This window comes from Neolamprologus multifasciatus, chromosome 14, assembly GCF_963576455.1.
Source record: "Neolamprologus multifasciatus chromosome 14, fNeoMul1.2, whole genome shotgun sequence".
Lineage (NCBI taxonomy): Eukaryota > Metazoa > Chordata > Actinopteri > Cichliformes > Cichlidae > Neolamprologus > Neolamprologus multifasciatus.
Window position 1 is genome coordinate 19,468,444 of NC_140452.1, and position 27,513 is coordinate 19,495,956.

Below are 27,513 nucleotides of genomic sequence, written 5' to 3' on the forward strand. Positions count from 1 at the left end.
TGCAGCTGCTGCTTTCTGGCAGAAACCCCGTAGTGTAGCACCGCAGCGCCATTCGGTAACTGCAACAGTATCCAAAATGGCAGGAGCTGATGGAGACGATTCTCTTTACCCTATCGCCGTTCTCATTGATGAACTGCGAAATGAGGACGTTCAGGTAGGAACCCTGATTTTAATATTATTGTTTTTTTTATATTAAAGATAAAAGCGTTTGGCATAATTTCTTAGTCGTCAGATTGTTAGCTATCTATCTAGCAAATATGCTAAGTAACGTTCCCGGTCTGGGCCTATCAGGAATTTTCTGCCGGGCCCACCCTACCCGGTTAGTCTAGTTTGTTGTCGACAGTAATATACCGCTCTTTGAGTTTGTTTTTACGCAGATGTACACTTTAATATATTATCACAAAGATTGACAAACTAGGTCATTCATTTAGCTGCTAGCTAATGTCTAGCCAAGCTAGTCGAATGAGCGTTCAACTAAGGAATCACAACAGCGGGGCGTTTGAGGCCGCAGTAGGTATAGATCACGCCTGATCACGCAATTTATTCCTATCAGTCAGTGGAAAGTTTTGCCTTCTAGCAAGCAATTTGAAACGCTGGGTAGCTTTAGTTAGCAACTTGTGACGCAATTTTAAACAGGATGATAACACTAATACGCTTTCTTGGGTTAACAGTATGAATTATAGGGTTGTATTTATTTATTTATTTTGTTATTGGCCCAGGGTTTTTGAATCCATCACTAATTTTCCATTTTTGCTTTCCAGTTGCGTCTGAACAGCATCAAGAAGCTGTCCACTATTGCTCTGGCCCTGGGTGTAGAGAGGACCCGAACTGAACTCCTCCCTTTCCTCACAGGTAATAAAAGCAGTTTTATATTAAAGCGCTGAATGTATAAAGTGGGCCTTGTAGTTGCTGAGGCTGCCAGTAATCCGCATGTAGATTTACAGTCCTTCTCTCACCCTCAGACACTATCTATGATGAAGATGAGGTGCTTTTGGCATTGGCTGAACAGCTTGGCAATTTCACTATGCTGGTGGGAGGTCCAGAGTATGTCCACTGTCTTCTGGTAAGTCTACAAGCTTCAGATGATTTTTTTTGTAAACACATGCTTGCAAGGAGATGCATTCCCCATTATATTAAATCTGTATTGATATTTCCTTAGAATTAGCTAGTTTATGTAAAAGTCAATTTACTACACATGAACTTTGCATCAACTTATTTTTCAAGAGTGGGCCAAATGCTGATGTTAAAGTTAGGTTATATTAGGTTGCACTAGGACACAAAAGGTAGTATCTAAACACATCTTAACCCACACAGAGTTCATTTACTGGATTTAGACTAGTAATAACAAACTGTTGACACAATTACATCAGTCCCTCAGCTTAACAGTTTCAACACAGGACTGACCTGTGGACTTAGGATCAAAGATGATCATGGTTATGATGACAAAAATAAAAGTAATCGACTGACATTTCAGCTCTTCAGATTTGATGATTTTGTTAACTTTTCTTTGTTTGTTGTAAAGAGATTTTTAAATTTGGAATTAGTAGTACATCATATTCTATACAATTGTTTTATCACAACCTTGTATAAATTTTCAGTTTGTTGAAAGGTACATTCAGACTGTAAGCAATCGTATACAGCCAGTCATTTGTTAGTATGTATGTAGCATCTAGAGATTCATTGTGAGTAACCCCTTAATGCCTATTGTATCATATTTGCTATATAGAGTTTTTGTGAGATGTTTGTTTGTAATGCTTTTCCATCATCAGTGTGGATTAAGTTGATCTCCACTTATTTCTTCTTGATGTTTAGCCTCCTCTGGAGAGCCTAGCTACAGTGGAAGAGACAGTAGTCAGAGACAAAGCTGTGGAGTCCCTGCGAAAGATCTCTCAGGAGCACTCTCCAGTTGACCTGGAGGTCCACTTTGAGCCTTTGGTGAAGCGGTTGGCCCAGTGGTGACTGGTTCACTTCTCGCACATCTGCCTGTGGCCTCTTTAGCGTCTGTTATCCTCGTGTTTCCAGCACCGTCAAGGCTGAGATTCGCCAGTAAGTGGCTTCTTAAAAAGGGGACAGATTTTTAAATTGCTCCAAATCCTTTTTTCTTAACTTATTTGCTTGTAATAAGTCACTTGGTGGACACAAGGTTTCATTTGATGTTTGTTGTTATTCCTAGGCATTTTCGCACCTTGTGCTCAGATGACACTCCTATGGTGCGTCGTGCTGCAGCATCCAAACTGGGGGAATTTGCCAAAGTCTTGGAGCTGGAGTATGTAAAAAGTGACATAATTTCCCTTTTCACTGCCCTGGCCTCTGATGAGCAGGTATGAACATCCATCCAAAAAAAATCCATTGAACTGCAGTGTTCTTATTTTGGTAGTCATTCTTGGTGTCGTTGCCTGTTGGGAGGCCAAACTGATCCCATCTTTCTTCATCAGGACTCAGTGCGGCTGCTTGCAGTGGAGGCTTGTGTCAGTATTGCCACTCTGCTGCCTCAGGAGGATCTGGAGACCCTGGTGATGCCAACCCTACGTCAGGCTGCAGAAGATAAGTCCTGGAGGGTCCGTTACATGGTTGCTGACAAGTTCTCTGAGGTAAACTGAAAAAGAACTTCTTTGATTTAAATGTAGAATTAACATTTTGGAAATTCTGTTTAAAAATAACTTTAAATAGGGCACTGTTTTGATATAGAGTAATTCTGAAGTGGAGTTGACTGTTTTTCTTTTACTGGATATAAAACCAACAACAACAAAAGGTTCATACATTTCATTGTTAATCTGCTGCATTTCTTTGATAAATGTTAGTAATCTTAGTTTAGACACATGTAGTGCTTTCAAAGAATTGTTTGACATCACATCATTAAATAAACCACCCCTGTCCAAACATTTGTGCTGCACAATTTACTGAGCAAAGGTGTCATTGGAATAATAATGATAACAAACCCAACATCCTCAAACAAGTAGCTGAGATTAAATCTTAACTTCCTGTTAAAACCTTCAGAAAAAATACTAAGAGCAAAAACTGGGTGGAGAGATTTAAAGGAGGCTCTCTTAGACTTGAGCTGAATTAAAGTTCTTTGTTGCCATGCTGCTGTGGGCACAACTAATCGCATGCATTCAACTAGGTCATTGAGCCGTTTTTGATCAAAAGAATCTATGCAGCTGCAAAACTCTATTGAGCTTTATTATGAAGGTGACACAAGTTTAAATTAGCCCACAAACATTACTAATAGGTAATTAAAATATTTTACCAGTGGGCTTTAATTAAGATTTGTAATATTTGGAGCTTTATCTTTGCATTTTCATTACAGTAACACCATGCTTTTGATGTGTTTAGTAAGTTCTAGAGCAAATAAAAAACGTGTTTTTATTGGTAACAAAACAGTTGTGATATGAGGAAAATGCATAGTAAATATTTATTAGCTTGAACAGGCCTATTTCAGAGGCTATTTTGAGTTTTACCTGTGTCAGATTATAAGTAGCAGCAGAAATATTGTACATTTTAAAAAGTCAGTTTCCAGTTAAGCCGAAAATTTAACTACCTGGATGCAGCTTTGACATGCATCCATGCAATACATGGCTATACAGGGTCAGCAAAATTAAGAGGATAAGGTGCCAGGTGATAGACCCAGGCCATGGCACGTACATTAAAAAATCTGTTTTATACATAGAAATCTTAAAGTTTATTTCCATCTTAATATTCATTGAAACCTCTTAACTATCAGTGTTGAGAATTTTGAGTCAGGTTGTTTGCTCATAATATCACAATGTGAACTTTTAGCCACATTAAAAACCTCCCAGTATCTTCCAGTAACCTTTTTACTGGAAGACACTGGGAATTGTGTCACATGCTTACTTAGTAAATGGAGATTAATTGATTTCTGTCTGAATGTAGCTCCAGAAAGCAGTGGGCCCAGAGATCACAAAGAATGACCTGGTCCCAGCTTTCCAGAATCTTCTGAAGGACTGTGAAGCTGAGGTCCGTGCGGCTGCAGCCAACAAATGTCAAGGTAGGAAAGTTTCTTCAAATGAATCGCACTGGCGAACTTGATTCAGCCTCTTGACCACTGCTTTCTATATTTGATGATGTATTTTTCCCTTTGTTAGAATTCTGCGAGAACCTTCCAGAGGACAATCGTGAGCAGATCATCATGACTCACATCTTGCCTTGCGTCAAGGTAAAAATAAATAAATAAACCTTTCTGTCAGCTGCAGTGTGATTTTCTTCTCAGTAAGACAAGAGTTTTGTGTTCACTGGTAAAGCAAGAAAAACAAATGAAAGCTTATCTTTTTATTGTTCCCTTAAAACATTTTTGAATGCATATGTGTTTATTCATTTGGGGGGGGGGGGGGTTGACCAATGCCATTGCTGACATTGGTCTGGAGCTTGGCAAGAACATGGGTTTTGAATAAACCCAGACTTTAACAGCAATGTTAAACACTGAAGTGTCCTTGCTGTAGATAAATGTGCTTATTAGGACTCTGGTAGGGCAGTGGAGCCTCCAAGGTCCTCTTAAAATTGAATGCATGTTTAAAGCTGCAAGCGTACCCCTAAAGACTGAATTTTTCCCACCTTCTCCCCACATTTTAGCAATTAATGAGATTTTTATGTGGTCAAAATATGAAAATAAACCTTTCCCACAAATATTTGGATCAAAAGGAGAATTGAAACATTGTAAATAAGGTGTGCTTTGATCAGACTACACCATAAACGCAAATCAAATGGACAGCATCCACATGCAGAAAACAAAGCGCCTGTTGTGTGGCTGCAATCTGTAGGGGCAGCAGACCATAAGATGCTCAAAGATGCCCACTAACTTCTTTAACCTAGAGAGCTTTTAAAGTCTTTGTGAAGGATTAATAAATGTGTTCTGAGTTGGTCAAACCACAGAAAATGTGATTTAAACCACAAAGTCACATGTGGGAGCAGCAACAGAAATGATGATGATAATAATAATGGTTTCAGGGAGAAAAAAAAATCCTCTAAAGTACTAGGGGCATGTCTGCTAAAGGAGTAATTGTCAGCTCTCTGACCAGCCTAAATATATAAACTTAAGTTCTTTCGACCAAACTGGCTGGGTGCACAGTGTAGATATGAACTGTTTTTGATGCCTGGCTGCATGTATACCTTGCCAGCTGTATCACCTGGCAGGATGGGGAAGAATGTTGTCGGTTCAGCTACATTCAGATTTAAAGTGTGGATAATCCTTGAATCTTAGTTGTCTCCTGTGGAGGGAGGGGGGAAAGAGACTATTTTGTATAAAGTGTTCACTGAGCAGACATGTTTGGTTGGTGACACCTTAGTCTGCCATCACCTTCACAAAAAGTAAAATGTTTGTTTGTGTAAACCTAAGAATTTTGAATAAGAGCACTGGGCTGTTTTTGCAGGGAAGATCCATTTCTCAGACAAAGACATAGTTAACAGTTAATCCGTAGCCTGTAAGAATAGCAGGAGAATCTAATTATGATTTCTAGATCTTATAATGTAGTGTTTGGGGCAGATAATGGTTAAATATGGTTACACTGTCATGAAGTTGTCATGTTGAAAAGGTGACATCTATATCTCTTGTATTCTAGAGAATATAAGAGATTGAGAAAATTAATCTAGTAGTAAATAATTCAGGTTTTTCTCATTTATAGCACTTTTCTAAAACAATTTTATCATTTATTTGTTTAGTCTGTTAGGAAGCAAATCTATGAATTCCTTTAAATTGACGTCAAGACCTTATGTTTTGCGGTTATGTTTTATAGACTATACATGCCAGTGTTGTTCAAGTTTTAAGCAGAAGGTGGCACTATTGTGTTGTAACTAACTATTGTGTCACTAAGGGTAGTGGAAATACAGGTAGCCTCACAGTGGAATTCCTGTAACTGTACTTTTTGTGTGTGTGTGTTTGAAAGAGAGCAAGCTGCATGACTGTCATAAGAAGTCTGTGTTTGTCCTGTAAACATACATACAGCAGTGGGAAAAGCCATCCAGGTAGCAACAAACACACTTCCCTGGAAAAATGTAATAAACGTCATAGCACGGGCACTTGGCACACACATACCATCACTCCCACTGCAGAGTTGATTTTATTGGTAGATAACAAGCGATTTCTTTGCTTGTTTATGTACACCCATTTCTGTTTCTGTCTACATCACATTTTAAGTTTTTCCACGCACAGTTGTTAGATGCAATGACTGTAATTCTCACTAGTATTAAGTTCACTTTACCATGTATTTACACACAGGTCGATTATAGGCTCCTTGTCTGCTGCGTTGCAAATATGAGCCATTGCAGTGGTCTTGATGTTTATTTACATACTTTGTCTTAACTATTTGTTTGGGCTGATCTCTCTGTCTCCTGTGTTTCCCGTCCTCCATTAGGAACTTGTTTCAGACACCAACCAGCATGTGAAATCGGCTCTGGCCTCAGTCATTATGGGACTTTCAACCATCCTGGGCAAGGACAACACAATAGAGCACTTACTGCCTCTATTTCTGGCTCAGCTCAAGGACGAGGTAAAGGAAATGCAGATTTTTAATTGTGGTTTCTTTATATTAGACAGCTGGCTTTGGAAATCCACAAGGCACGGTTGTAGTTTAGTACCACTGTAAACAAAAGCTGCTTACAAGGCAGCCCGATTTGACCAAGTTCTTTGGCCTTCTTTGATCAGCATGTCTTAGACAGCAAAGCCACTTAGCTGCAGCCACCAGATGTACCTGGCTGCCACCTGGCTGGGTAGGAGGATGATTCATGCAGTTGGCAGCCTAACTGAGACCTTACAATTGGAAGACTGATTGGCTGCTGTCTTGAGGAAAGCATAATTAAGTCAGACACAGCTTAGCCAAATGGGTTACTGCTTGATGCATTCTGATTGTATTTTCAGTAATAAGGAATAATTGTGGATATTGCTGATTAAAGGAGGTAGGGTTGTGTGTCTAACATCCGAGTTATTTTTGCAACTGTCAGTATTACTTTTGTAATCATTTTTCAAAGAAGCTGCTACAAGAATCAAATTGTATGTAAATGTGTTTTAGCTCCTGAATATTGATTTACATTGTTCCTCTAAGTGTGTTAGGTTCATGTTGAAGAATAGCTCACTCACATCTTCCCACATTAATACATTGTCCCATTACATTAGTGAATATTGATATCAGACACAGGTTTGGCAGGTCGGAGACAAATGTGTATCAGTGTTTTGGAAGGCTTGTGCCTTAAGTTCCTCAACTCTCTTCCTCTAGTCCTATTTAAAGACGGCCCATTTTCCTCACGGCACAAACACAAGACTAAGTGACTAATTAGATTAATGTCTAAACTGACAGCTTTGACTTGCAAATTTCAAAGTACATTTATCTAAGGAAAGGGAGACACTGTACAGATTTCAGATACTTTCTGTGACTTGTTCAGCTACTGCTCTGTCCCAGCTTAAGTTAGTGTGATTGAATGTGTCAAATCATTCTTCAATTTGTGGTTTCTGGAGTTTAAAGTATGTTGATTTAAAAAGTTTAGCTGTGTACTTTTGCTGTTCCAGTTAATATCCTGTTCAAAGCTGAACAAACGCAAGCCCTAATTTCAGGCTCTTTATAATAACATTGGTTCCGCTTTGTAAGACATAACCTCTTGGCAGTCTGGCCTTTTTAGATGGGGTTTGCATAGTTGGATACATAATATGTGATTGGTCTTTTTTTTTCTTCTTTTTCTTAAGTGTAAAATATGTAGGTTAAGAAGTTTTACATTTTCGATTATATCGGGTTTGAAATGAATCAGAATTTGATGACAGTAGGCTGGCATGACCTTAACCTATCTCTTGTAATTCGTCTGTTTTAGTGCCCTGAGGTGCGTCTGAACATCATCTCCAACCTTGACTGTGTGAACGAGGTGATTGGCATACGACAGCTCTCTCAGTCACTGCTGCCGGCCATTGTGGAGTTGGCAGAAGATGCAAAGTGGAGGGTTCGCCTTGCCATCATAGAGTACATGCCCTTGCTGGCAGGACAGCTGGTGAGTCGTGGAGTCTTTGGGACAGCTGCAAGCCATATAACATGTTTTAAATGTCATCCTTAATTAACACCATGTGTAAAAACACCAACATTAGCTAAAATGCTATCAGGCCCGATTTGACTGTAGATAACCAGGAAATGGTTGTGATTATATTTTATCCTTTTTCCTGCAGGGAGTCGAGTTCTTTGATGAGAAGCTCAATACCCTTTGTATGGCCTGGCTTATTGACCACGGTAAGGTGCTGTTATGGGTTTCAAAGTTTGTCAATTTGATGTACTATCATCGTCATAGTATGATACTTTATCTGTTGGGTCTTAAGGTGGAGCTGAGTATTTGACTGTTTGCATATTTGTTTGTTAGGGAGGTATTTGGTTTTCAATTTTGGGATTTGGATATTTGTTCATATTATTTACATCTAAATGCATACAGTCAGCTTTGGTGCCTGACACCCTTCTCACCCACAGCAGTGATCTTCACACTTCAGTTCACCTCATTGTTGCCAACTTGGCGAACTTATGAGACGCTGCTTGAACAGATGCTTAAATGGGCAGCTTTCTTTGCAACACCCCCTTTATCCTATGAATACAAATCTTAGCCTGAAAATTGTCCTCGTTTTCTAGTTTTCGCTGCAGGAGGGTTGTACTTACTGTGGCAATGCCCCTAATTCTCTCGCCTCTTCCCAATGGCATTTTATTTGCTTTGGCTGTCAGTGCTCGGTAGCACTCTGATACCTTCATCGTACACTAGCTCTTTTTTTCTCTCTCTCTTTTTTTTTTTTAAACATAAGTAGTAACTGCTTATTCCTTTATAAATTTTCACCATTACTTATCCACACAGTATTTTGATCTCTCTCTTTAATTTCTCTAACTGAACGTTGCACGCAGTTTAGAGAGGTCCTCTTACCATTCTGATACTATTTTATGACCAGGTCAGAGAGACTGTTGGAGAGAAGAGACTAATACGCTTAGAGGGTGGAAGTGAAGAAGTTTCAGGGTAAAGAAGGGGTGAGATGGAGGTGTTTTGTTTTATACATACCATTGGAGACTCTCCATCTGTAGAGTAGTACAGCTGTAATCAGCAAAGAACTAAATCCTCTAGTACAATGGTGTTTGAGAAGTTGTCAGATCTTGTGTCACAATAGAACTGTATATGGACCCTCTCATTTCCATTTTGACACATGAAGGAGTCATCTACATTTGTGCAGATTTTGGGTGTTCTCGAGTCGCTACGTTGTGTTAATCACGGCAGTTCTTCTATTGGTTTTTCAGCTCGTCTGCACAGTTAAGGGGCTCCTCTTTCATTGCATTCAGTCACGTAGCAAGTTTCAGTCAATTTAAGAAACGTTATCTTAACCCATCTTCTCCGTTCACTCTGCTTTGAGGGAGTAGCTGCACGCAGTCAGTGAAACAGAAAACAAAGAAAAAGAGAATCTAGAACCTTGAGTGAAAACAGTTGTCGGCACAAAGACTTGCACTGACTGGAAATTGAAGCAAATACACATAAATGAGGTAAACGGGGTCCTGTTGGAAACTTTTAATAATTTTATCCTGATGGATAATTGTATACCGTTATTTCCAGTATATTTTTTAAACATGTCTTGTTGATGTATTTATCTCTCACTGTTATTGATTCACATTGTGTTTTATGTAACACACAGAAAGCCTGTAAAGAGAATTTCTCTGAAAATTTGCTCCCAGGAGAGCCTGCCCTCAGACCCTCCTAGCTGTAGCAGCATTTTACTCTGTCCACGCGATGCTGTCACCTTTCGCTGTTTGCATCCCCATAGAACAGTTCAGGCACTCTGTCATACTTTGTTATGTCAGTTAACCTTGTTTTTCTATACAACAGCCTGCAGTTCTAGCTTTGGATTTATACTGTTGTTAATGGACTTTTAAAATCCCTGTTGGGTCACTGAGCGAGTCTGTGTGTGTTTATCTGTGCATGTTTGCCCTGGGGTCTTTCTCTTCCCGGTAGTTTTAAACGGTTCTGCGAAACAATCATCCTTATTCAAACGGTGAAAGAGCTGTTTATCCTTAGAACTTCACAACACACCCAACTGTATTTATAACCTAGAATATTTGTGGTATGCATTAAGTTTTCCCTGAGTATGTAGTGTTCTTTTGACATTGAGTTTTCCAATTAGAGAGAGACACGCTCTCTGTTGAGGACAAAGGGCCAGCTGGGTTACATCATTGGAATGCTGCTGGTGTGAGTTTCTCTACGTGTATGAGTGTGTGTGTGTGTGTGTGTGTGTGTGTGTGTGTGTGTGGCTGGGGTTAGGGCTGTGCCACACTTACGTAAGCCCTTCAGAGAAAGACGGGAGCACAGGAATCAGCCCAGAATCTTTCCCTCACTGGCTTAATTACAGAGAAAATTATTTGTGTATTTTCCTTTTTTTTTTTTTTTCCACACAGCATACAAATACCATTAGTCTAATTTCTAACAGTGAGTTCTTCTATTTGTCGCTTTATTGCTCTAAATTCTATTTGAGGTCAAAGATGTAGCGTCATAATTGCTACAGCAAATAATGCTGATAAATAAAATGTCATTTTTGTTGAATGGATGTAGATACTGCATATATCCTAACAATGGGGTAAAATCAGGGGTAAAACAATAGATGGGACATTTTGTACTTTCATTACAGTAACTTTAAAACGTGTGTCAGACTTCACTGATGGACACGCATGTAAACAAATCTTCATGGATGTTGTGGTTGTGAGACATGAAGATTCTCTTCACAACCAGTGTAGGATAACCTTTGCCCATCAATGCAACTGCAGAAATGCTCTTGGGTGTATTTATAACAAGATTGGCAGCTGTATTTATATTTCCTGGCTACAGACTTAAAATATGTAATGGGATGGATAAATCAAAAGAAGGCTCCTTCAGTAACAAAGATCTAAGTTGTCACAGAGAAGACAATGGCCTGCATGTGTTGGCTGAGTAACCCTCTGGCCTTAAAAGGATGACTGTCCAGATGAGATATAACCAAAACAGAATAGATACAATTATAGTAAGTTAGTCATCACATAATAATGTGTTTTGAGGGTGTGTTTTTCTGGCTTGTGTGTGCATGCAATTATTGCCCTGATTTTTATTGTCCAGCTCGAAGATGTTCGCAAGCAAACTGCTCTTGCTGTTCACTTGACCAAATTGGTTCAGTATGATGAGTCTTGTTTGCCTCGGGGCTCTGCAGTTTATACCAGTGCCCAGAGAGAATTTCAGTCACCTTTTTAAGTCGGCCATCTCACACACTAATAGACGCACTCACTCCCACTGAAATCAGTACAAATGTGTGTATGGCATATTTTGTCACACTACATGGATGTTTATATATAACCTGAAGCATGTGTTGACCCACACTCATTGTTGAACCTGAATGTGTCCTGTGTAAGCACAGGGCCACACTCTGATCCCAGCACAGCTGCTCTGTCTGTTAAAGAGTTGTAAAACAAACAGCATGTTAGCAAAGTGTTGAGGCCATTACACACCTCACATGTGTGTTTTTGCAGAAAACTTGTCCTCCAGAAATGCGCTGTGGACCAAAATTAAGTTGATATCAAGCAGTGATGAGCTGGTCCTGATGTTTCTAAACAGGAAATGGAAGAAACTGAGATTCTGGGTTCAGAAAGAGGCAGCAGACAGAATGTCATGCTTTGCTCCAAGAGTTTTTTTGAGCTTCGTTTGAAAAAATTAATGCTGCAAACTGTAAACTGCTGCATTAAGAATAGATGACTCAGAAAAGTGTTTTTTAAAGCATGGATTTTATATATCTGCTGTGTAAAGGCCTTTAGACACTTGTTTGTAATAAAAAAAACAACAACAACAAACCAAAATCTTAGCATGGAGGATAAGAGTTTGTCTTATTTCAGGACACGCAAACGAAATAGATATGAGGAGCAAAATTACTATAATGACAAGCAAGTTTTTAAAATTGTGGATTGCAAACACCAAGCAAAATGAAGAGTGTAATCTTGGAGGATTTTAGCAAGCAAAGCAGATTTGGAAAGAGCTACCCATCAAGCTCATTCACAGAGACCTGGAAAGGGAGACATGGCACACACAGACCTTTCACACAGAATGCTGTTGTGTGTTTTTTCTAGTGTATGCCATCCGTGAGGCAGCGACCTGTAACCTAATGAAGCTTGTGGAGAAGTTTGGAGCAGAGTGGGCCCAGAACACCATCGTGCCCAAAGTGCTGGGTATGGCCAACGATCCCAATTACCTCCACAGGATGACCACTCTGTTCTGCATCAATGTGAGTCGACAGAACTTTATTCTATATGCTTGAATGCACATGATGGCCTTTGGAGTTTGTTTGAAGGGCTTATTTTCTGTACTGATCCATCTAAAATGACTCTAGTCTCTCTAATAAAAAGCAGAGATTAGTTGTTTTTCTTATACTACCAGCTGTCGCCAAGTGCTTTCTCGTAGTGGCTCGTTAGACCGTGAGGTTTCTGTTTTGTTGTGGCAGCTTTGCCTTCTGTTACAAAGTGCCTCAACATTACTTGTTTTTCTTTGGCACTCTTTGAGTACCTGTTATGCCTTAAAGGTTTCAGACTCGCAGTATTGAAGCTAGATTCCACTTTATTGCAGGTCCACTTTATTGCACTGCACACGGGAAAAGCCCAGTTTAGGAATTAAGGGTTTGTTTTATTAGTATAAATGCAGTAACTTTAACAGGGCAAGTTAAGCTCTATACTAAATTATGACCCAAGTATACTTATCTGGATCACCTACCTTCTTCACTTAAGGTAAACGAAGGCAGCAGTCACTATTAGGAAAGAAGTGTATGAGCTTCTTAAAAAAAATAAATCACTTACATGTAGATTTTGTCATCTTGGTAACTCCTGCATTCTCTGTCTCAGGCTTTGTCAAAGGCATGTGGCCAGGAGATCACCACTAAGCAGATGCTACCCGTGGTCCTCAAGATGTCCAATGACCAAGTGGCCAACGTCCGCTTCAATGTGGCAAAATCCCTTCAGAAGATTGGCCCTATCCTCGACAGCAAGTATGTTGTCTGGAATTTGAGCACTCAGTGCTTTCTCTGCACAGTGGAGGGGGAAAATTGACTAAAGTCTGAAATCCAGAATGAGCTTTGAGTCTAATAAATGTCATCCTCACTTTGTCCCTTCCAGTGCCCTTCAAACAGAAGTGAAGCCAGTGCTGGAGAAGCTGGCTTCAGACACAGACATGGATGTTAAATACTTTGCCCAGGAGGCCATTAGTGGTAAGCTTTCCTGTCATTTCCTATCACTGGGTATTAAAACCATTTAACAGATTGAGTGATATTTGACATATATTTAAAAATGACTAAAATTGCAATTCTTATCTTCTCTTTTGTACACAGTTCTGGCGCTAGCATAATGGGCCAGCCCGACATGGGTTAACCAGATACCCACCTGAGTCAAGGCAACACTTTTACAAGATATTTATTGATGTTCAGGATCAACTGGTTAATGTATAGAGAAAGCTGTCAACAGTTTTATTTTTCATTTCTTTTTCCCTATGTTTATTCCTTTTTCATCTTTCTTTTTTTTTTACTGTTCAATGGGTGTCCATGTGCAGGCATAGCACATAGGCTTATTTGTTAACCTTTCGCTTTGCTGTAAATGGGTGCTTCTACAAAGGCAAAGTGTTGATGAAACTGAAATAAGTGGTGCATGCATGTGCTACTGTACTCGCTAGTCATTGCTAACCAGTACCCCCCTCACATTCCTCCCTTTTTACGCCCTTGGCCGCTGTTGTACTTGAGCCGCAGTCATCACACCGTACCACGTCTCTGTTAGCTACCTAGGACTGTGCTAACTCTTTGTGCTGCAGCACTTTTTCTCCCAGTGTTAGATGAAAACTTTTAGCAGCAGATGGTGCAACAAGCTTGTTAATTTTTTCCCTGAGCTTCGTCTTGAAACAGCCCCCTTTTCCCAGAGATGCAGCTCTACAGAGAAGTAGAAATTGGAAAGGTCTTCAAGGTGTTATGGAATATTTCTTTTGTTTTTTGTCACCAAATAAAACCCCTCTCCTCTGAAATCCTTCACAGAATTAGAATCTACAAGGTTTTAAAGAAATGATGTCCTGCTTAATTCCTCATCCACTAGACTGCTGTGCTCTGAGTTGGTCAGTAATGGAGAGGGGCCAGATCAGTCGTAAATTGTTGCTCATAACTGTCCCACATCCAAATTAGTAATTTTTGGTACGTGTGGAAGGATGGGAAGTAATGTTCTGTAGTATATTGTCAGCATTGCTCTTAATCTTTGTGCCAATGACTTTAGAAAGCAGCTCAATTTTTTCCTTAAATCCATGCTTGGGTGCCCCCTCCCCTCCCCACTGAACAGGAGGTTTAAAAGCCTTTCAATAAACGTTAAGGGCCATCACTTTTAATCGTTGCTTAAAAACCTCTACACAATGGAGAACAAGTGCATGCTTTGAAAGAAAGTGGGAAGGGGAGCAGGGAGCATGTGTACGTAAGGCTGCATAATGTTTTAGTATGGGGTGGGAGCTGGGGTGGTTATGGGCGGATTGAATAAATGTATCGTCTGTGCTGATAAAAGGAACTTTTGTCTTTCCCTGAACTCCTTATGCCATTCCCTTCTCCTCTCTTCTCCCCTCTCTCCTTCCTCATTTTGTTCTTGAATAAACTTTGATTGTTGATTGTCCTGTATCACGAAGACTGCGCTTTTATTTTTGTTTTGAATTCTCTTCTAAATTGGGATGCTGTACTACTGTATCTTGATCTGAATAAAGTAACACAGAGGAGCCAGTGTACCCTTCTTTTGTAATTTCGCAGTTAGGACATTAAGTCCTTTTTGTCAGTATAATTGGCCGCTTCAGGGTGAAGACAGGAATCATCCAATTAAACCAATTTGGAGAATAACAGACGAACCACTTTAAAATATTCTTGAAATATAAATTGTATTGACAACAAATCACAGGCCTGCTGTGGATGTTTAGCTTCTTATATACAAATTACTATCAAAAATGGTGACAAATTAAAGGAAAAAACCAGTAAAAGCTGTCTTTTGGGGGGGGTCTCTTTGTATTTAAAAACCCCTGCTGGATGGATGGAACCATTCTTCCTAGAGATATTCCTCATCTGATGTTTTGATGATGGGAAAGAAGAGAGATGTCTACCACTTTGTTCTACAGTGTACTCCACTGGATGGAGGACCTGTGACTGAAGTCATAGCCATTGATCCCTTGTGCCATCTGCATAGGGGCCTGTGGCTGGTTTCTCCCAAGAGGCAGTTTCCATCTGGATAGAAAGTATGGGGTGGGTATTGATACATAATATTGCAATATTATCCCATTACAGGGACACCAAATACAAATATTAAATAAATTAAGATAAGACATATGTCATACCACATATCTGTCTTATAAGACAGATGTTTGATTTTTGATGATTTCTAGTGGTTAATTGCTGTTTTATCAGAAACAGATTGCAAGCAGTTGCCAACACGACCCTTTTCACTACAGACTAATTGACTGTTATGGCAGTTTTTAGGGTTTCTATGCTTGACAATCTGATTTTGCAGAAAACTGAAGATAAGTAACTTACTAGATAGAGCTGATATCAAGTTTAACTTTGAGAGCATAATTTGCTATTTTTAAAAAAAAGGTAAATTGCTATATATAGGGTTAGGGCAGCATACATATATGTGTGTGTATATACACACACATAGATAGATATATGTATAGTCAAAGTAGACTTTGGTACTTCAGCATTGGTTTAAAGGTTATGACTATGCCCATGGAAAGATTTCATAGAAAACAGCTGTTCCACCCCCTTAAAAAACAAAAGGCAACATAATGGTGGCCTGCTTTGACAATTGGCGGGTCACTCATTATGATTTTGGCCGTATGAGAAGGGCATCAAAGTGCTACCATAATAATCAAGAATGACTTTCAGCTTTTCTGCTTGAAATTTTCCGATATAGTACTTGAAATGATTTCACCACTGAAAGAAGTCAGTGAGTCAGAATGCAATCAGTGAGAGAAAACAGCTGAAGTTTCTGGCGATGTGCACTGGATGAATTTGGAGGGTTTCTGGTCTTAAGTTCTGAGTCGAGTTGACGTATCGGTTAAGTGTGCCTGAAGGAGTTGAAGTAATTGAAAGCAAGTGAAGCATCAAAGGAAAAGAAAGAAAAAGCAGTGGCTCAAGGCTGGGACTTGCCCATTCTGATTTAACATGGTGTTAAAATCACTTGTGTCACTTTGGCTTAATGATTGAACCTGTTTTCTTGCAGTGAAGTTGAGTCTGATCACAGTTCTGTCCCCAAAGCGGGGTTCATGATCACATATTTCTAGTTAAAGGACAACGTCTATATTTAAGTCTAATCGACAACTAGAAAAGTTGGTCACAAGCAGAAAGATCCAATTTTGTCCTTGTGGTTTAAATGCTCTTTGTTCGATTTGGAAGGAGTGCTTTTCAGCCTGCAGACGTCTGCAGGAAAATGTGGCATTAATTTCACTAGCTCCTGGTCTCATATTTGCTCAGTTCTGACCTGGTAGGCAGCTGTTCAGAGATGAAAGCGAAGGTCCTGCGGGCTGTTTTGGCCACGGGGAACCACGCAGAGCAGGGGCAGGGTCTGCAGCTGACACCTGCCCTCATCTCTACTACTGTGGAGAGGGAGCAAAATAAGGGCTCGGTTTGGAAGTGGACATGCGCTGTAAGCAAGCGTATGAATAACATGCAACTTTCTTTTTATGCATATGCTATGTGCAGCACATCCGAGATGCCCCAACGTTTCTGTTCATTCCAAATGAGGAGTCAGCAGAGAGCTTTGAGGCAATGAATCACATGGCAGGGATCTTTATGAGAATCCCAACCTTACTTCTTTTTTTTTTTTTTTTTTTTTAATCGCCTCAAATCTTCCATCAGCCCTCCTTGGAGCTGTGTGCTCTCCCTATCCTCCACCCAGCCCTAATTTCCGGAGCACATTATGCACACATACTGTAATGCACAGCCTGGTGTGGCTGCTGAGTGTCAGCACATTCTGCTACAGCAGGACCCACTCGAGAGCCATTGAGAATATAGCAGCTTAAAGGCAGGATGTGCTTTTCAAGAAATGGTGTGAAGTAGGAGGAGGAGGCTTGATGGTAGATGGAACCTGTGAGACTGATAACAAGAGTCAAACCATATCTCAGACATGGCTTGACACATATGAAATAATGAAGGGTTGTTTTCTTTCTTTCTAAAATATCTGGTGATCTAGAAGCTTTGAAGCACATTTTTTCCCCCATTACAGCCAAAAATCTTCATTAAAACACGATTACTTGAGGACAAGAGCTAATCCGCCCTCTAAATCCACTTGAGTTCATGAGGCAGTAATGAAACAGCAGCAACCTATTCCTATCTATTTAGATCCTGTTATTCAGGGGGATTTTCAGCAGCTAGAACCCCTGACAGAGCTGAGAGCCCTGACGTCAATGCAGCTGCCTCCCAGGACCATGTCATTTATAATGAAAGGAGTCAAGCAAAGCCCCCACACAGCACGGCTCACTCACACTCACTCACACACACACACACACACACACACACACACACACACACACACACACACACACACGAGTGAGGTCAGGCGCTCTCAGGGTGACAAATGACAAATATCAGTTGGGAGAAGAGGAACGTTGGCCCACTCGTTTTTCTTTTTCTTCCCTCCTCAAGTCACCTTGTCATCTCAGCACTCCCTCCTCCTCCTATTCGATTGTCTTTTATCATGGGGTTTATAAGCTGTACAAACTTTTTTTCCTCCCCCCCACACCCCGCCCTTAAATAATATCCAAGCACACACGAAGAACGCTCAAGCAAGTGTGTGGTTCACACTTGGCTCTGCTGTAACATCCAGCTCAGAGCCCCTGCAGGACCTGATTTTTCCAGGCACTACTGGGTCATGTGTGCTGGGATTTTCTGACTCTGTCCATCTGCTGGCTAGCATGTGATCAGTGTGCATTCAGTGGAGGAGGGAATGGGAGCACTGCGTGACCTTCCTTCGAACAGGAGATCATTTTATAGAAGAAAATCTTCGGCGGACGCCCTGCAGAGCTATAGCATTTACCTCAAACCCACTTACTACAAAGCCTGCAGTGGGCTTTTAGAGGTTTTAATTAATACATTTATTCATTTTTTTAGATGAATTACATTATGAAGAAAAGAAAATGCATCGCTTGTTACAGAAGTTTAGTTTCTCCTCTGCATTTGAGAGAGTATTTGTCTCTTTTTTTTGGTGCATCTCTAATCCTGAACAGTGCTGTGATCTCCTGCTCTAAAAGACGCAGTAGGATGTTGTCATCCACCCTCCTCCCGTTGTCATGACAACCATTGATGTCATTACAGTATACTTTGGCCTGATGAGTGAACAGGCTTCTGATATTGTAATATTTTACTGAGGGGAGGAAAAAAAAGATTACACTGTCTGTTATTGTATCAGCCTTCTTTTCTCTGTCTGTCACAGGCAGCCTGCTGGAGGTCTCAGCAGCATTCCACTGTGCTGGTGAATACGTTCTATAAATACCCACGTTTGACTGGAAAATGGTGCCGTCTTTTAGGGAAATTTGCCGGCGAGGTTGCACTTTTCAAAGGCGAAATTAAAAGCGCATCAAAATTAGCCTGGTGTTGTCATCTCCTGTAATGCAGAGCTCACAGACAAAACATGAGTTTGACTCAGCAGTACCAGCAGCATGTTGTGCACATGGTCTGATCCCAGGAAAAGAAGTGAGACCCTGGTTTCCATGAACAGATTGACCCCCGCCTTCCCCTCCCCCCTGCTGCCCTCCACCCACATCACCTACCTCTGGTGGTGTATTAGTGGGATTAGCTGTTCTCTGTCTGAGTGGGCTGATTGGATTGACGTGGTCTCTCTACATGATCCCTTTCCACTCAAGAGGGAGCGAGCCTCTGCACTGAAACAGCTGTGAGAACTTCTTCTGCTTTCTCGAAGCACATTTTGCTCCAAATGTGTTTACAGGCTGGAGATCTGCAGCTGAGGTCAACCAATCGGAGCTCTGCTCGGGACAGCCCCCCGGTGCACTTTACTATCAGAACAAAAAAGGTGTTTGAGTTTCATGCAGTTTGCTAAATATTGACAGATGATTGCCATGGAGATGGACTAAATGTGATATGAGAGCACTGATCTCTCTGACTGGTCGGGGCTTTGGGTCGCATCAGTGGTGATGAATTATTCAGCCTCTCCTGCTCAGTTAACGCTGAGCGTATAAGAGACGTGCAAAATCGCTGCAGTTGCTCACAGCTGGTTGTACAACAGGGAGGCAGAGTGTGAGTTTGTTGTCTAATTGATATGTGGTTGTGGTGTTTTAATCAGATAAATGTGCATTCAGTATTTATGGTTAACGACTCCCAAGGAACACAAAAAAGTATTTAGGGAAGCAGATATTTTTGCTCCATGATGTCACCTGTTTGTCTGCCTTGTTACAGCTCTTTGAAATAAGAAGTTCTGCCATTTATTTTGGGGTAATGGGCCTTTTAAAACTGTTGTTGTCCGTGTTAAGTTGATTATCTTTAGCATTATAATGTCTCTTTAAAGGCAGATGAGAATGAAAAAGCGTGTTTGTTGCTTCAAAGAGCTGAACAGTTTAACTCCAGGCCTGCTCTTGTTAGAGACCACTCAGTATATTCGATTTTAAACACTTCTGTTGTTGGGAATGGAGGAATACACATTTCCTTTAAAGCGTTTGACTTTGAGGAAATGAGTTAGGGATAAAAGTGTCACATCAGAATAAAACAAAAGTACTCTATGGTGAAACTAGACCCCTGTATCTTCTTAGGGCTTTGTTTACAGGCTTTGGAAAACCTAGCCCGTGAGAAAAGATTTTGACCAATCGTAGGTCTTTTCAGACCTGATTACATGACTTGTATAAAAAGAAAAAAAAAAAACCCCAAAACAAAAAAAAACTCTCTTAAGATGGAGGATGTGGTGGCACAATTCAATTCACTTTTCAATTCAAGAGTTGCCCCAAGGCACTTTTATATTGAAAAGTAAAGACTCTACAATATTAGAAAGAAATGGGTTTAGTAGTGGGCTTGCAGGACTGGAATTCTGTGTTATTTTTAACCTGCACGTGAATGTGACTGTCTGGGGGGAGGGGCTTAGAGAAAGGAGAGGAGCAGGAGGGCGTCTTATATTTTCAGTTTCTGGCAATTTCTTCCTTACTATATTTCTTTCCCCCTTAGCCTTAAAAATGTCCTTTTTGATAAAGCATATAGTTCCTAGTTGAGATAGTTCCTACTTCCTAGGCAATAGGCCTAGGCTGCTGGTGTTCTCCCACAATGCACTGTTTCTTCTTCGATCAACTTTTCCACTCAATGTGTCTTTGTAGAGCACTCTGGTTTTAATCACTAGTTATTATTAAACTGTAGCTTCCCCTCAACCTCAACCGGTATTAGCAGAAGGTTTCCCCTCCGTGACCTGTTCTGCTGGAGGTTCCTTCCTGTTAAAAAGACGTTTTTCCTTCCCACTGTTGCCACAGTGTTTGCTCATTTTTTAAATAAAGACTATTCTCTGTAAACCCTAGAGATGGTCACGTGGGAAAATCCTAGAAGATCAGCAGTTTCTGAAATACTTGGACTCACTTGGCCATCTTTTAAAGTCAAGCCAAACAGGTGTACCTAATAAAGTGGCCAGTGGGTTATATTACCTTTAATTTCCATAATCACTAGGACATAAATCCTTCACATATATAATCAATTGTTAACTTTGATTAATTCAGTTAAAAGGACTATGTTACAGTCCTGATAATGCATCGCTTTAGATGGAGAGACTCTTGGGGGATAGCTGTTACGAGGGAAGGCAGCTTCAACTTTTGGTCTTTTACCCAGGCGAATCTGCCATTTTCCTTCCTTGGTTAGGTTTAGGGATTAGAGATCGATCTAGATTATCATTTTAAGTTTGGGACAAATCACAAAAATACAAAAAATGCCTGCAAGTATTTCAAAAGCGTGTTATAGATTTCTCCTATTAATATGAGTTCAGGATTCTTTGAGTGTTTCTCTTTTACAATGTTCATGCCAACAATAAAAGTGTTCACTGGTATTAAGAAAGTTTTACTTGGCAAGTCTCAAACTGGAGAAACTTTAATGCTGCACCTGAACCGGTTTTGTGGCTTCTGCTAAATTGTCCACATTGAGAAGATTAACTCTGGTTGAAGCGGTTTCAGGTTCAGGTATGACTCAACTGCTTATACAGAGCAGTGAGCGTGATTCATTAACCCACGCCTCCGCCGTGCCACTGTGGGACACTATCAGTCGGCTGCAGTGTGAAGTTATAGGACAACTGGATTAAGTAGAGAAAACTCTCCAACTACCAGGATGAACGGCATTGTTGCAAAGAGACACTCACACACAAACACAAGACTCTTCTGTTCAATAAACCTTTTTAATCTCAACAGCAAGTTAGCTTATGTGTGGTCAACATCAATGAAGGTAAATATAAAACTGGATTTCTATTGATAGATTTTTTGTTGTCAGCAGGAGGTGAAATTATACTTGGAAACACATCAACTAGAATCTTCATGACTGTAGTCTTCCACTAGAGAAATATTGCTATAATACTTTTAAATGGCATACACTGATTGACCAATAAGAAAAAAAAAAAAGCAAGGTAGAGAAGCTGACAAAGAAGCTCCAAAACTCCACACGGTGGGTCGTACAGGGAAACTTCTGAGCGACTTTGGTTTTGTACCTTTGTAAAACCTGGCTCTACTTACTTTCAGAAAAAAGAAGAAAATAATACAGAAGAGAAAGAAATAATCATCGTAAAATAAACAACAAAAAAGGGTCCGACAGGAAGTATTGGTGCTATTTCAAAATCAATTTAGACTGAAAATACAAAAAAGTAAAAGGCACACTGAACACTATTCACGTTTAACACAAAATTCGGTGCAAACTGAGCGCACACCGACGATTCATTACACCCCTAATCTGTACACAGAACACGTCATAATAAACTCAAACGTGTTGCTTTTTCTTGAATTAAAAACAACATTTGAAGTGTTACTACATCAGGTCTTTTTTTGAAAGCCTTTTTTTTTCCCGTTGTCATTTTGTTTCCATTATTGTTGGGGAAGAGAGTGGAGAAAAAGGTGTCTCCTTGCAGATCTGCGGTTCGTTTTTAATCTGCTGGGGAAAAAACACGCAGAGCAAAAACGAACCCTTCCCACCTCCTCCTCTCTCGCTACATCTCTTCTTCCCCTTTTCTGTCAAAGTGCTCCAGTATTTAAAACTTCCACAGATCATCCTGTAGCCGTTGACAAAATGAAAAACAATTATCGCAATATTCACTTCAAGGAGAAATCCACCCTTTAATGCTCTTGCACCACCATTATTAACAACCTAATGCTCTTCAAACCTCAGAGTAATTATTTCATTGTAAACAAAGTTCACACACTTCAGCGGACTTCATTCTTTCTAAAGGACAATTTGAGCATGACCCACAAACTGGGTGTGAGCTTATTTGCGTCAATAAAATGTGGGCAGATAACACCATAAACACATCCAGCTCACGGACCAGTTTTGTAAAGTCAAGGGTGGGACTGTTAATGCAACCACAAGACTTGTTTTGCAACAGGTCTTCTAGCTTCACTGCACTCTGCTCTATTGAGGCCATTGTTTCTGAAGGTGATATCTTTGCTCATTTGACTGTTAAATGTGGAAAATGGTGACTTACTAAGCTCTCTCTCTCTTAAATCCTGAGGGACTGACGTCAGAACTCGACTACAGTGTTTGCTATAGAGGTGGCATCATTCAAGTAAAGGGTTTGCAAAATTTGCCAATTGGCCAAGGACGCCAACACCATTTTATTCAGTCTGATCTTGGGTTCGCTGGATGATGTTGGGTGACTCATTTCTCCTCACAGGCTAATAAGCAAAGCTACCTAGCAGCAAGAACAGGTCGTTGCAACCTGAGAGAGGTGACTTCATGACAGATGTGTTGTGTCAGAGTCTTTCGGAGCTTCTACTGGCTAAAAAAAATGTGGGAGGGAATGAGGCTTGTCCACATCAGTGGTGCTCTCTTTTTTTAACGATATACCACAATTCTACTGCGAGAACCAGAGAGTGAGTTAAAGAAATGAGGTTTGTCACCCTCATTACTTGAACACTGCCTGTCATGTTAAATGTTCTATGACCAGAGGTTGCGTGGGGGGGCGTGAGTGTATTCCCTGCATTAGATCAATCAAGTCAACTGCATTAAAAACATCCTCATGGTTGGTTTTGTTGCTAGCAGACTGCAGCGGTCTCTGATGCCGACATGTCTGCAAATACCCACCTACCAGCTGAGGCCTACTTAAGCGGGAAGATATAAGATGCAAACAAGAAATGGGGAATATTTTGCCTTCAAAGTGAAAGCCATCGTGTTTCAACTGTCTCCTTTTCTGGTCTGCATCGCACCTGCAGCTGGCGAGTATCTGTGGACAATTTGCCGTGTACCATGCAAACTACAGGCGACCGTGGTAACCTGCTAGCAGCCAAAACAATCGCAAAGCTTTGGTCAGGGCATGCACATTTTTCCTTAGTAACGCTCACTGACTAACTGAAACGTCTCGAAACCTGAGTGAATGACGGCCTAGTCACTGGACCACGATTGTCACAGTGACAGGTTAATGTCAGTATCTGGTAAAACCTCAATAATATTTGAGTTTTGGACAGTTGATGAGAGATATCAATGAGCTGGGTCGTGATACTTAAAGCAAGATGAGCATTTTTCCACTGCCACTCAAAAAACCAAACAACTAGATGGCCAATGAAATAATCAGCAGATTGTTTAATTGGTTAATTAATTACAGATGATCTGCTGTGGAACAGTGTTAAAGCATTTTAGGATGGATTTTTCTTTCAGTCTTAACCAACACTGCAGCCCCAGTTGGTCCACATTATTTTCCCTTCACTGAAAACTGTTAACTGTCAAACCACCTTCTTCACTCTGGGTCAATGCCGTCCACAACGCGAGGGGGACTGCCTCGTCTACAAACACTTCTAAAGGCTAACTCATATGACCACTGAAGGTGACAGTGTAGCAGATGGTCACAGTCCTATTCTCTATTATTGTGATCATTTTTCAAAAAAAATCATCATAATCATCTGTCAGAGAAGATGCGTCTGTGTTTTTCAAGTAGATTGAACACAGTCCGAGTGCTGTGAAGAAATTAAAAACAAAACAAAACAAATATATAATCTCTCATTCTTGTTGCTGGCTTGCTGTCAGTCAGAGTGGTGGTGAGCCAACAGTCAAGATCCAGTGTGTGCTGACTGATGTTCTGCTAACAGAAGCCTTAGCGTAAGAGAGAACACATTCTTTGATAAAATCTAATGCAGGGGGCTCTTTCAGGGGTCGTTTCATTGTTATAAACATCATCCATGATTAAAAACAACACAGCGGCATGACTGGAGCATTGAGGATGTAAACCAGAATTAATCTAAAAGCTGCTACTGCACTGTGTTATTCTGAATAAAGCCGTCAATACAGTGTTTGTCTAGTTCAGCAATGATAACAAATGCTGTGAAAATGATCAATTCTGGATTGTGCAAACACACCGACGCACACGCACGCACACATTTACACCGAGTACTGTGCAAAAGGTTTCAGGAACTTTCAATTCAATTGTTTCGTTTCTTTGCCAGCAGGGCGGCCCTGATCTCCATCGCTGAATCAGTCTGACATAAAAAGTCATCGCGTTCTCCAAGATGCTCGCAACAACCTACCTGCCAAGTACCTGGGAAGGTTGCGTGCAAGTGTACCAAAGAGAATCAGTTCTGTTTTAAAGGTCGAGGGCGCTCAAACCCGATTTAAAGCCTAAAACTTTTGCACAGTACCATCCAAACAGCTGTTTCCGAGTTTGTCCCTGCACTTCTGTGGAAAGTAAGCGAGAGATTATCTCCTGGTTACATCATCGGCTCAAGTGATGTCACTTCTGATGACACGGAGGGCCCCGGGAACCAATCAGAGCTGGCTGTACTGGTGAGGCTATTTTCATTCACAAATCCCCCTCCATATTAAGGATTAATATTGCTTCAGTATTGCCACAAAAACAAAAAACAAGACAGAGTAATATCGACTGTTTCACATCGCAGCTTCCTGATCCTAACGTTTTAATTACGTCAGCCCTCATTTATCAGGCACACGCATGACCCACAATTCAACTGTTAAACAAAGGTGTAGCCATTTCGTCGCAAAAACTGATGGTCATCTCCGCCAGTACAATAACAGCTGGAGCTGGCAGCTGTGTGCAGCTGGATTGAACGATGAAAAAGCAGTTCAGTAGTGTGAGAAAATCAGGATCAGTAGTTACAATGAGCTAAAAAAAAAAATGCATATCACACATAGCTTACATTAATATTCTCATTAGTCAACCCACGTAATAGCTTGGAGACATGGTTAAAAGCAAAAATATAGCAGGTTTAGGGTACGGTTTAGGTACTGAGAGGTTTAATGTATAATGATAGTGTTGGTGCCTATGCATTAGAGCCATGTTGGGCTTTGTACATTAGTGTTTAAATAACTTCTATAACTGCAAAAAAGCCAAAAACACTGTGGGCATCTTCATGGTACCGTGATAAATGAGGGCCAATTTCTCTTCTCTCTCTTTTTTTTTTTTACAATATTTTTTTTTTTAAACTATCGGTTTCTTAGAAGGAGAAAAAAAAGTCAAAGTGTTTTGAGAACCAGTCTATTGTTGTTGATGGTGTCCTATTTTAAATACAAAAAGCACTGCCAGCCATTGTGCTTTTGGTTGCCACGCAGTCAGGTCTTAAATGAGTCTGCTTCCAAACCATAGTTGACTCGCTGCGCTCCATCGGCCTCCGGGATGTGCGGCATCCCAACCCCCCCCCCCCTTGGGCTGCACGGCGCAGTCCTCACACAACGTACGTGACAACAGCAGCCTCGCCGAGTCAGTACGGTGAAACTCCCGCTGTGCCACATACTGGGCCTCTTCCTGCCTCACAGGGCTGATGAGAACGAGAACAGAGGAGACGAGGGAGAAAGGGAGGTAGGTTAAGGGAGGATTCTGGTAGAAAGGTCGAGGTTCGTCACAACTAAGAAATGAAGTTTGTATTAGTTGCACAAAAATGAACACTTCCTTCCCCTGTTGCTACGCTTATGGCCTCCACTTACATCTCCATTTTCTCTGCTCTCAATGCTGTGTGGATTCTCATTTCCTAATACTGCTTTCTATAAAGCCCCTCAGCTGGCTTTAGTTGACCAGTACGAAGCCATGCTGCGAGTCCACAGTTTCCATCATCTCACTGTCCAAGAGGGAGCCCTGCAGCTCAGGCAAACCCAAGCCGTCAGACTGCCCAGAAGCAGCCAAAACTCCACCCATAGCTCCGGTATTAACCTCTCCTCCAGCAGGTGGGGGCAGGCAGGCGGGATCCAGTGAGAACTCGTACTGCTCTGGCAGAAGAGCCTCAGTGGAGGGCCCCAGGACCTGCTGCTCGCAGCTTCCAGGGTAGCTGAAGCCCAGGCTGCTGGCAGCAGCTTCATGAGGCTGAGTGTGGTGGAACTGGTGGTGCAGGTGAGATCCTGGAGGCAGATGTTGGGTGTAGTGGTGATGGGTCATGTAGGCATCATAACCGAGGGCCTCGCCTGGTTCCATCACAGGGCTCAGGTTATGAGCGTGGTTGAATGGAGGTGAGGCCTGAGGGCTGCCCTGCTGCTGGGCCTGAGGCTGGTGGGTGGCTGACATGGGGGAGCCCTGAGGGGAACTTTGGGATGCAGCTGGGTCCAGCGGAGTGCTGCCTGTTGGGTAGGATCCTTCATCAATCTGCATCTGGTTGAAGTAGGTCTGCAGCCCCATGCCCTGTGATTGCTGCTGCAGGTACATCCTCTTCTGATGCAGTCTGCCGGGAGAACAGGTGTAACTCACTTCAAGCAAGATAACACTTTGAATCAAGACAAGTTGAAACAAAAATTTTCCAGAGCACAAAATATGAAACCCCAATTCCCCAAAAAATGATGGCGCACCGGGTAGAATCTAAAAAACAGAACGCAGTGATTTCCAGATCTCATAAATCCATATTTTATTCACAGCAGATCATAGAAAACATATCAAATGTACCACTTTAAAAGAAAAATATTAGTTCATTTTGAATTTGATGGCAGAAACATGTCTCAAAGCTGGGACAGGGCCATGTTTACCACTGTGTAGCATCTACTCTTCTTTCAGCAACAGTCAGCAAACATCTGGGAACTGAGGAACACAGCTGCTGGACGTTTGGGGCAGGAATGTTGTCCTGTTCTTGATTGACACAGGATTTTAGCTGCTCAACAGTCCTCGGTCTACTTTGTTGTATTTATTGTTTCCTGATGTGTCAGAGGTTTTTAACCAATGAAAGGTCTTGACTGCAGGCAGCACCCGGACAATCTGCTATGAAGTGACGCTGTTGTAATAGATGCAGAATGTAGTTTAGCAGCATCTGGCTGAAATACTGAAGCCACATGTTGCCTGTATATACCTTCAGCACTGACGATGCCTTTCCAGATGTGCAAGCTGATCATTCCAGAGGAACTGATGCATACTA

The 27,513-nt window shown here is 41.1% G+C and overlaps 2 protein-coding genes across 3 annotated transcripts in view; one reads left to right on the forward strand and one right to left on the reverse strand.

Annotated features, from left to right (window-relative positions):
- On the forward strand, window positions 1-24,123 carry ppp2r1bb (protein phosphatase 2, regulatory subunit A, beta b). The gene is given in 16 exon segments (XM_085131103.1): window positions 1-154; window positions 762-852; window positions 963-1,063; window positions 1,813-1,950; window positions 1,952-2,046; window positions 2,174-2,321; window positions 2,436-2,591; window positions 3,892-4,006; window positions 4,104-4,174; window positions 6,366-6,500; window positions 7,810-7,983; window positions 8,156-8,216; window positions 12,087-12,241; window positions 12,852-12,994; window positions 13,122-13,213; window positions 13,334-24,123. Coding segments are annotated over 16 exon segments (1,770 nt in total). The 5' UTR covers window positions 1-76; the 3' UTR covers window positions 13,351-24,123.
- sik2b (salt-inducible kinase 2b) overlaps window positions 13,495-27,513 on the reverse strand; it is a 58,944-nt gene continuing 44,925 nt past the window's right edge. For both annotated transcript variants that reach the window (XM_085131102.1, XM_085131101.1), the window contains exon 15: window positions 13,495-26,832. In XM_085131102.1, coding sequence (XP_084987228.1) covers window positions 26,187-26,832 — 646 coding nt within the window. In that variant the 3' untranslated portion in view covers window positions 13,495-26,186. The remainder of the gene's footprint in view (window positions 26,833-27,513) is intronic.